The sequence below is a fragment of the Daktulosphaira vitifoliae genome, unplaced genomic scaffold (genome assembly GCF_025091365.1).
Source record: "Daktulosphaira vitifoliae isolate Bord-2020 unplaced genomic scaffold, ASM2509136v1 Scaffold_3, whole genome shotgun sequence".
Lineage (NCBI taxonomy): Eukaryota > Metazoa > Arthropoda > Insecta > Hemiptera > Phylloxeridae > Daktulosphaira > Daktulosphaira vitifoliae.
In genome coordinates this window covers 44,746,038-44,757,641 of record NW_026099574.1, presented here as the reverse complement: position 1 = coordinate 44,757,641, position 11,604 = coordinate 44,746,038, and the positions used below count along the sequence as shown (strand labels likewise).

The window sequence follows — 11,604 nt, the reverse complement described above, 5'->3', positions numbered from 1 at the left end:
GATGCGTACCGCAAATTTATAAATGANCACACCTTCGCTCAACCACGGGTTCGGCGAATCTTGTAATTTAGCTCTCAAAAGATTATATAATCTCGAACAACGTCTTTCTAAAAATGCAGATTTATACGATGCGTACCGCAAATTTATAAATGAATATTTGTCGCTCGGTCACATGAAACTCGCTACGCGACCCGACAAATATTTTATCCCACATCATAACGAACCCGCATGAATACCACCGGGCGCTGCGTTCAAACAGGATGACATAGACGGATAAATAAAATGCAGGAAGACTTAAAACTTCTGAATATAAGAAACACAAAATATATATATTCTGAATATAGAAGATTGTGCAAAAGATAGCGAAGGATGGAGACAATTTGTTGTTGCGAAAGGTGAGTTTATACATTCAACTTTACTCGCACAAACTGTCTTGCATAATTGGTTAACTTTAGGGTCAATCCATGCCAAATCATCCAGAAGTGGTTGCACGACCACCTAATTTTTTTCTTAAATTTTCAGGGTTTATTCTTTATACTATAATTACATTAAAACAATTTTTTTTATATATAAACTTTAAGTTATAATAAGGTTAAGTCAATATTGAATAATCTGTGTTTTTTAATGTTCTGGTTATTTTTAACATTTTTTTAATTGAAATAGCCCTAAAAGTGGAAACATTATAAAAAACAAAAAAAAAATTGTTATAATCTAATTATAGCATAAAGAATAAACCCTGAAAATGTAAGAAAAAAATTAGGGGGTCGTGCAACCACTTCTAGGTGATTTGGCATGAATTGACTCTTTATGATTAAAAAAATTGTAAAAGTGAGTTTATGCCATATATAATGACAACGGTTATAATGTAATATGATATAGCCATTATAGGACATGTATTGTTTCATCAATACATTATATATCAAGTTTTTTTAATTATAAATTTTTTAGTTTTTCCAGAGCAACAAAAACGTTTTTTTATTGATGAAACATAACTTGTATTAAAAAAAAAATTGATTATAATATATATAAATGACATTTTTCTTATTTCTAACTGTAGAAAGGATTCTTGGCTATATTCAAACCCCAAAAAATAAAAATAAGATAGCTTTCTGAAAATTATATTTTTAATTTATTTACTTTGCTATTAAATGAATTACAAGAAAATATAATGTAGTTAATAAATAATTAGTATATATTTAAAAATATATGACAGGTGATTACGTTTTTCAAATTTTTAATAAATTAATAAATATATGTATTTAATATGCTTTTAATATAGTTTGCAGGATCACCTATATCAAGACCTGAAAATAAAGAATAATAATAATTTTTAATAAACAAATAATTTAAATTTAGTGTATTGAACAATAGTAATCTAAGTTTTTCTTACGAGCAACATCACAGTACTCTTCAAAGGAAGTGCAAGGTAAGAAATCTTCACTAAAAGTTGTCATCATTTTTTCAGATAATTTAAGTAAATTTTCATCATTGTGTCTTATATAATCAGCCAAACTTGTTGGCCAGTTTTTACTTTCTGACACCTCTACATTCTGTAAAATATATTTTTGAAATTTTATCTTTTAGTAATACTAAATAAGTTATTATTCTCATTGAAATTTACCTTAAAATAATAATCATACATTGTATTGATAATTGCAAAGAACATAAGTACTGGTTTATAAGCTGTATAATCATAAGGAGTAGTTGGTATAGAACGGATGTTTGGGGCTATAGATGAATTTGTATGGTGAACATGAGCCATAAAGATAACACGATGTAAGTGTAATAAACGGGCATTTGATGTCCAAGTAGAATAAGGTGTTAGTAATATTGTCATGGTTAACCAATACAAAGGTCCTTCAGTATCATAGAAATTATCAATCATTCTGTCACCAGGTCTAATTTCCAAGTATGTTTTAAGATTACGTTCTTCTATACTTGAACGTCTAGTTCTACAAGAATTACAATGTTATTAAATTAATTTATAAAAATTATATTTTATAACAACTACTTACGTATTTATTACATATAAGGCCATATGTATAAGATATGGTACGAGGTTCATGTTAGATTGAGGACCACCTCCTCCAGTATCTTCATGGAAACTTTTTTCTTGTGCAAATCTTAGCAATAATAATTTAAGATCATGTACTGTTTGAGTGTAGCTAATATCTCTTTGACTAGTAGCTTCCTGTAAATATGAATTATGTCTAGCTAAGCAATTTGCATAAGCTGATTCGGCTACTGATGGACCCCAAATAGGTAATAACCCATTACACTTTGTATTGGCATTTTGTAAAGCTGCAGATTCCCATTCATCACGAACTCTGGCAAGTCTAAAACATTATGTATAAAGTTAAATACTAAAATCAGCCATTTAAATTGTTTTTAGTTTTCTGAATTTCTAGAATGAAGTGTGCAAGTTTTTGAAAAATAATGTGCCAAAAAACAAAAAAATATTTTATAGTAATACAAACCTAACAGCTGACATGTGACAATCAAAATGTACAACATTAAAATGAGTGACGGTATTGTACCCAATAGTTTTTCGAGCTTTTACTTCATGTTCTTCAACTACACACCTTTTGGTGAATGTATAAATACCTAATACTTTGGTAGGTTGGAACTTGTACCCTTCACGACAAATAACACAAACAAGACCAGTTTCTTCACCTAAATCTTCTACTTGTTGTAATAAAGATGTTTCAGCAGTTACTTGACCTTTTTCATTTGTACGCATTCCTAACTGCCCAAGTTGTTTTTGTCGCATAGCCATTGCTAACCGCTTTTTCTCAGCTTTAGTTTGTTCACGAACAAGTTCAATTTTTTCAGCCATAATAGGATTTGATTTTAATGCTTCTAATAAATTTTCCGCAAGAGAACCTACATGCTCATCTGATGAAACTTGTTCTAAGCAATGAACAGTATAAATACATTCATTAGATACAGCAGTCTAAAATTCAGATTAAATATTAAAAATTATTATTTTTCTACCATTAATTAAACTGTTAAAAGATAAAATATTTAATAATTACTTGAGTTGATTCATGACCATTAGCCAATCCAGTCCAAAATCTTAGGATATATTTCAATGATGGCTTGGAAATAAATTCTTTCCATTCATCCTTTTCACTATTTTTATTCAATGTTGACTTTACAGTAGGTGCATGATGCTATTAAAATTAAAAAGTTTTATAAATAAATAACCAATAAAGATGAGTAACAATAGTTCATACCGTAATATAATTAATAACATTATTAATAACTCCAAGGGACAATATGTAATCTTTTAGTGTATTTCCAAGAGAATTGTTTTCAATGCCATAAGTCAAATCACAAAATAGGTTCATCTGAAGCATAATTTTTTTTATTCATGAGATAATGAGACAAAGTAATAATACTGACTATTTTATTTTTTAATGTTTATAATTATTATTTTTTAAAAGAACATTGTCTAATAAAATTTTTAATTAAAAAAATTATATTAAAAAATAATTATATAAATATAATAAAAATTATAGTGAATTTTTAATTGTATCAAAAGTTATAAGAGTTGTCAGTTTAATCTATATATATATATAAATATATGTATGTGTATTTACCATTTGTTCATCTTCAGCCGAGTGAACATCATCAAATTTCTCAAAATCAGAAATTACAGATGAAAAATGATCCATGAGTATCATCATTTTTGCTTGATTGTTGTAAGTTAGTGCAGCTAAAACTCTTGTTAAATGTTGTACAATATTATAACGTGCATTAGAAGCACAATTCAATAGATATTGAATATGATCATCAGGACCAAATGTTTCAGAGAGTTTAGCAAAATTATCAAGACTTTGAGATGTAGCTTTTGAAAGAATTGTTTCTAATATCTAAAAGTAAAAATTATGTTTAATTTTCAGTAAATTTTAATATTTACATAACATAATAATATAATTTTTTTAATTAATAGTATGTATTAATATGTCTACTGCAAAAGCAATGCTCACAAAATGTTTGTTTATATCATTTAATCAATTCATTTATTTGTAAATAAAGGGTGTTATGTTGGATAAAATTGATCTTCAATTATTTTTTTTAATAATAAAAGCTTGGTAAATTAAATTTTAATAGTAATGTATTATTTTCAAAAAAGTATCAAGGCATGGTTACAATCATATTCATGAAATTTCCTATGTGAGATCCACAGAGGATGAGTCTAACTAGAGCAACAGGCCACTTAGAAGTAGCCAAGTCTTGAGAACTGCAGCTCCATCAAACGTTTTTCAAATGAAGTGATAATGTTAAAGGAGATTCTGAGAAAAAAAGATAGGAAAAACTAGGAATGTTCCAATGATATAAACAACTAAAAATTGTACCTGAAGAATTTGGACCAAATAAAATACTATAGCTTTATAGGCTAAAGCAATAGTAATTTAAAATTAAAAAGGGTATTTTAAATATTGTCGATGATAATACACATTAAACCTTTAGTGATAAGTTTATTTAATATAAATATCATTTATATACAGGGTGATTAAAATCTGGTAATCCGGTTTGAATCTATTACTGTTATCACTCATTTAGTGCGTAATAAATTTTTATAGCTAATTTATCTGTCATAACTTAATCAATATAATTTGGTTTATGCAACAGCAAATAAAAATAATGACTTCTGTATTTAATACAGTAAAATAACAATTGAAATTTGGCCTAAAATCACTTAATTTTAACAAGCTGTAACGGACGAACGGTTAATCTGATAAAAAAAATTATAAGAACAAAATTGTTTGTAATTTTTTTTTCTATTATAATTTTAAGTTAAAAATAAGGGTTCCCATTTAAGGGAATTATAAATAACTGTTTTTATCCTTGAAGGGACGAAAAAAATAATGGTTTGACTATATATTATTGTAGAGTTTTCTCTATAATAAAATTTAAAATTCTCAATATTTTCTGAGAAAATGAGTGTCTTACCAGATTTTAATCACCTGTATATATATAGTAATGTGAAATAAATAGTATTGAGCAAGCCAGGGAAGTAATGCTTCTTGACTAGGTTTGTTCGGTGGCATAAAAATACACATGAAAGGAAAAAAGAGTTGGTTTTTCTGCATATCATTTAAATATTCATAATTTTTTACTTACATCAAGAGTTTGTTCAGTCAAAGATGTATTGGATAATCCATCAGCTTCATTATTCAAACAAAGTTCAAGTGTACTTAATAATATTGGAATAGAACCTAATTTTGGATCCGTCAATACTTCTTGGTTGTGGTTGACTTTAACACAAAGATTAAGTAATTTAAGTAATACTTGAAGTAATGGACGTGATCTAGAAAGATCTTCAATTGTAGATAAACGATTTAATATGACTTCTATTCCTCTACATTCTGCCATTACATTAGCCATTTTATAGACTTCTTCATTATTAACTTCTTGATCGGATTTAGCATCTAATGTTTCAATAAATTCTTCTGTAGCATCTCCCAGTAAACCTCTCATACGGTAAACTATATGCATGGCAGCCTCATTATCACCGCCTTCAGGAAGCCAAATTTTTTTATAAACCTTCAAAAATTAGTGAAATTATAACTATATTTTAAAAACTCAGCATTGAGGAATTGTGGCATAGTGTGGACTAGTATATCTGAGAGTGATTAAAATCACTTTTATAAAAAATGCTTTGATGAAAATTTATGGATAGTGTTTAATTTTTAGAAAGAATTATTGAATTATTCCAAAAGCAACATGAACTCATATTTCCTTTTTTATACAGGTAGCCCAGCACTCACTGACAACTTAAATAACTTTTGATATAGTTAATATTTTTTATTAATTTTTTTTAAATAACAATTTAACATTAGGTTTATAATTATATCTCAATAGTTTATACTTTTACATTTATTAAAAATATTAATTATTTTTAAATGTAAAAATAAAATATATTTTATTTAGAGTAGATTTTAAGAAAAATTTTGGTAGAAAAATATCTTATTAGTACTCAATAGTAAATAGTCTGTATTATTTTAAAGTTTGTGGAAATTTTAATTTTCATGTGATTTCTTACGGTATCAATCATTGAAATACGTGTTGAGAAAGGGACAGAAGAAAAGTAAATTAAATAGTTTTATCTCTAAAGAGATAAAACTGCTTATTAAATAATAAGTTTTGTTCGTGTTTTTATTTGAATTAAAACTAGTCATTGTTAATAATTTTCATGGAAAAATCCATACTTATATCATATTTAACGTGAAAAGATTATGTTTATTTCTGTCCTTTTTTATAAAATATAGCCAGCGATTGATACCGTGGAATAAATACAATAAAATTCAAATTTTAATGAAATAAAAAATTTTACTGAAAATTAACTAACAAACATTAATAAGAATTTTTTTCGTCAAATTATTTTTAAAAATCTATTCAAAAAGATGGCTACTTTTAAATTTTTCAACACATTTTTTTAAATTTAATTATAAAAATGATATTAATTAAATTATTATTATAGCCCTCAAGTAAATTAACTATTAAGAAAAAAAAATTAACTGAATCAAAAGTTATTTAAGTTGTCAGTGGATGCTTGGCCACTCTGTATACTGATTATAAGTTTTTTGATTTATAAAAATAATGCATGAATAAATAATTATTACAGTCATTAAATTTAGTATGAAATTGATATGGAAAAATTTAGTATTGTAATTTTTAAGGAGGAAATTATAAAATTATAAAGATGTTGTGTATACAGTGTGATTCTTTTAATATTAACCACCTGATTATTCTTAAAATAATAAATTATATCATGAAAATTAATTTTGGTATTTTTTAATTTTATAAAATTCTTGATTTATTAATTATAACGTTTCTTTTAGCTTCGATGCAAAGCTTAAAAGTTATTAATTTTATCATGATTTGTTATTTTTTTTGTGTCTGTCACTACTTTTTCTCAGCTTTTACTGAACATACTTTTTTTCAATGATACATAAAAAGATCATAAATCATATCTAGTTGAAGACATTAGCCTCAAAAATTAAAAATTTTGCCCTTGTTTTTTATAAATAGTGAACATTGGTTAATTTCGATATTTTTTAAACTTTTTTTTCTAAAAATTGTCATAACTTATTGAAAAATAAACAAATCCGAATAATTATTTTTTATATTAAAACCATAGATATTTCACTTTCATTTGAAATAAATTTTTTTGAAAATCTGCACTGGGAAAATTCAAAATATCAACTACTGCACAAAAATTTTAATTTTTCAACTTAAGTTTTGAAAATATTTCAAAAATACTCCAAGCTTCAAATAAATGCTAAAATAATGCTAATGTTATGTACTTTAAGTTCAAAAAACAAAAAATTTGGACCGACGACTTATCTTCTATGTGCAAATGGTTGCCGTAGTTAAAAAACATGCAATTTCGGTGTTAACATTTACGATTTTAGATTTTATTTTTCCAACTTTAAATTATTATAACTTTTCGAAAAAGTTTTGAGGTATAGTGAACATGGTTATCATATTTAAAAATATGCTATTTTTGTGTTAAAATTCTTGGTATTGTATTTTAATTTATTTTAATATACCTTATGATAGGATATACTGATTTTCATGAATATTATATAAAACTAATTGACATAGAATATAAAGTTTAACTTTTTTCAATTTTTTTTTTCTTTTAAGTCAAAAAAATTAATTGTAACATTTGAATCGCCTTAAATTGCCAATTTTATCAAAAATTTGGATGTGAAAAATGTTTGCCGATTCATTAAAAATTACCTGTGGCAAAAAAAAAAAAAATTATATTTAACTAGTTTAGAAAGTAAAAAATGAATTAAAATTAAGAAAATTCCTAATCAATGATAACTTTAGACCTATTATAATTGAAGTTTTTTTTAACATTTTTTAATATGGAATGGAGGAAGTAATGATAAAAATATTATAACCACACTTTACCTCAATTCTAAATTTTAAAATAGTTACAACTTCTAAAATAATGGGTCAAAAGTTATCATTTGACCAATCATTTTCATAAATAAATCATTTGTCATTTTATAAGGTAGTTAAATATGTATGCTGCCATTATAAAATAAAGTTAATATCCTTAACAGTTACAAAAGATGAATTAAAAAACTATTATTTGATTATTAACTATTACTTAATATGATAAATTAAGAAGTATAATATATCGTAGTATGTTGTCTTTTTTTTGACCTTAACCTTGTTTTTATATTTTGTTGTTACGTGAATCATATGACAACATCAAACTAAAAACACCAAAAATGATTTTCTTAACATAATTATTATTTTAAGACAATGAAATATTTATTAATTATAATTTTTTGTAAAAGGGGGTTAAATAGGTAATTAACTCAGCTCCTTTTAATAGGACTATACCGTTTAAAATAAATAGACAAATTAATGAAAAAAAAAAAAATTTGTAATAGAAAATTGTGATTTTTACATCAAAATAAGTAATTTAATAAAGGCAAAAATTGTTATAACAAATATTTTAAAATTAATACCGTTTGTAAATATGGCTAATATATTGTCATTCAACTTGTTTTATGAAAATGTTTCAAAAATACTCCATACTTTAATCACATGTTAAATGTAAACTTATGCTATTTACTATAATTGAAAAAAAATTGTAACAACTTGAAAAACGGTAATTTTTTACACCAAAATAATATTTTATATTTAAGTTTTAGGAACGTTTACATACAGAAGATATGTTGAGAAAAATTTTTTTTTAACTTATAGTAAATAGCATAAGTTTTAATTTAACATATGATTAATGTCTGGAGTATTTCTAGAACATTTTCAAAAGGCAAATTGAAAACATTCTACTTTTTTTACAAATGTTTGAAGTTTTGAACTCTCTCTTTATAATGAAAAATAATCCGAAATATGTAAAACGAATATGTATGAAGTATTTATAAAAAAATTGCATTAATCCATACATTTTTTAAAAAGTTATAGCAATTCAAATAGTAAATATGAAATTTGACAACAAAAATAGCATGTATATTTACTTATAGTATGTAACATATGCTTTAATTTAACCTATGTTCTGTTTATGTTCTATATTAGTTATTATAATTATTAATACATAATAACCTAATATAATATTATTATATTAGGTCAGTAACTTCATTACTGTTACCTCCCCTTTAAATGGCATTTTAAACAAAAGTAAAATAATATGTCAGATAAAAGGAATATATAGGATGTCCCATCATGATTTACTAATTTTAACACAAAAATAGTATGTTTTTTAACTGTGTTATAAATAACACAGTATTTCTAGTACAGATTTTAAGTTAAATTGAATAAATTAACTTTTTGTACAAAAGTTGTTATTAATTCCTCTATGTGAGCAAATAAAGGGTCACAAATATAAAAAAAAAATTTCAAATGAAAAGAAAACCGTAAAATTATTGATATAAAATAAATTATTTTGATTTGTTCATTTTTCAAAAAATTATGACAGATTAAAAAAAAAAGTTGAAATTTACTAATTTTAAAAATCCAAATTTTTTTGGAAATTTCCCCCATTTACAAGGAAGAGAAATTTATTCAATTTTTAAGAACAATGTCTCTAACTAAATACAATTTATGATCTTTTGATGTACTGTTAAAAGAAATCGGTCTAGTGAGAGTTGAAAAAAGTGACAACAGACACGAAAAAAACATCATAGTAACATTAATTTAGCTTTACATCAGAAAAGCTTTAGATTGGAACTTATTGAAAATTATTCGGTATCTAAGTCTAAGTATGTAAAATAATGTTCCTTAGTTTTCTAGCGATTTAACAAATTACCTCTTTAACGGGTAAATCCAAACTTATTATCTTATTATTAACTAGTAATTCCATTCCATTATCATCTTCCAATAATGCAACTAGTTCACAATCTTGACATATTTTATTCTTCACATCTCTCATCAATGGTCCTAAACCTGATTCATTGCTACTATAAGGATTACCAAGCATACGACCCTGTTAAAATTAAAATAGAATATTTATAATATTCCAAAATATTCATTACATTTTTTAATGATTTAATTTATCAATGAAAAATAAAATGTATTTTATGACTTATGGAAAATCATAAGTAATGATAAAATATTTTATGTATACTTGTAAAAAGTCTTCTTGTTGGGGGTCTTTATCCAAATTCATGTAAAATTCACCAATATCATTTTCTTCTGGATAAATAATAGAACATAATCTTTCGAAGACAAAGACAGGAGTTCGAACATCTTGAGGATCACATTTTTCTACAGTTTCTACACAAATAGCCATAAATGCTTTAGATTCTGATTCCGTTCCACAAGTCATTTCTTCAAGAAGATCCAGAAGTTGAGATTGAGTTTCATCAATAAGCCGTGTTCTTTGTACAACCAATCGACGAAGTGAAAGATAACCATTTAATATAGCACCTACAAGCCTTCCTTTATACTGTTGTTTTATTCTATCAACTTCTAAAAATGAAGCTAACAATCCTGTAAGACTTTTTAAAACAAATCCTTGTGATAAATCTGAAGTTAATGTTGTTTCTTCTAAGTAATGCAAATGCTTTATTTCTTTTGTAATTATATCTGATATCATTAGTAACACTCCCTTTAAGGCTAAGTATTGTTTCCAAGGAGTATGTTGGATTAGATTTTGATATAGAGCTAAGAATTCAGCACAATTTTCTCCTGCACTACCTAACTCTGTTAAAAATTCAGTAAGAAGATCTAAAATCTGTAAAGGAAACATCTAATTAAAATAAGAATATCTTATTTTTAAAAAAAAACTATTAACTTGCCTCTTTTTTTCTTTCTGGAACTTGAGCAATACTTTCAAAAACAGCACATGTAACTTGTCTTAATAGTCTTGTACTTGAACAAAATAGAAAATGTTTAAGCCATGACAACTTAGAAAGTTGGAATGGTTTAGTAATATCCCTTAAAGAAAATAAACGCCATTTTTTGAAGTATTTAGAAGCTAAATAATATTGCCTTATTTCTTTCTAAAAATTGTAAAACATAATACTCAATTACCATTTTATTAATATGGAGGAAATTTTTAATTTAAAATAAAATTTAAGTGCTAGTTATTACAAATAATCAAGTAAAAAATATCAAGTGTTCATTACTTTGTTTTTAATTTTTTTTATAGAAATTTCTGAAGTTTTTTTTTGAAGTCTTTGTCGCCATACATTAAACATATGTTCAGGGCTTTGTGCAGCCCATTTTTTGAAATCTACCATTAAATGATCTGAACTTTGAATGGTTGATAAACTTTCTGTTGACTTTTCCTGAAAAAAAGTTCAAATAGTTTGATAAATATTATAATTAATTTTAGTGATATTCAATTATATTATACTCAATTATCAATAAATCTGTAAATCAGAGGTAAACTATCACAGTTCACATTTATTTTTTAAATAGGGTAATACTATTTTTAAAATTATTATTCATTAAGTATTTCAAAAATAGTTTAAACTCATTTTTGAAAAAAAAAACATTTTTATTTGTAATAGTTTACCTTTGGTATACAGAAATAGCAGCCATAATACAACTCAAAAATACGTTAATTTTATTTGGTTACATTTAACTATTATTTAAAAAATAATTAAT

General features: G+C 24.9%; 1 protein-coding gene across 1 annotated transcript in view; it reads right to left on the bottom strand.

Moving 5' to 3' along the window:
• Nucleotides 1–1,102: 1,102 nt before the first annotated feature.
• The window catches only part of LOC126901132 (E3 ubiquitin-protein ligase UBR4), a 65,619-nt gene continuing 55,117 nt past the window's right edge, over nt 1,103–11,604 (bottom strand). Inside the window, exons 60-72 of the mRNA XM_050677382.1 lie at nt 11,121–11,282; nt 10,791–10,994; nt 10,118–10,726; nt 9,800–9,976; nt 5,131–5,553; nt 3,603–3,875; nt 3,237–3,350; nt 3,036–3,173; nt 2,478–2,953; nt 2,016–2,336; nt 1,622–1,952; nt 1,391–1,550; nt 1,103–1,304 (exon numbers count right to left, since the gene is read on the bottom strand). Of these exons, the coding sequence (XP_050533339.1) occupies nt 1,243–1,304; nt 1,391–1,550; nt 1,622–1,952; nt 2,016–2,336; nt 2,478–2,953; nt 3,036–3,173; nt 3,237–3,350; nt 3,603–3,875; nt 5,131–5,553; nt 9,800–9,976; nt 10,118–10,726; nt 10,791–10,994; nt 11,121–11,282 (3,450 nt within the window). The 3' untranslated portion in view covers nt 1,103–1,242. The remainder of the gene's footprint in view (nt 1,305–1,390; nt 1,551–1,621; nt 1,953–2,015; nt 2,337–2,477; nt 2,954–3,035; nt 3,174–3,236; nt 3,351–3,602; nt 3,876–5,130; nt 5,554–9,799; nt 9,977–10,117; nt 10,727–10,790; nt 10,995–11,120; nt 11,283–11,604) is intronic.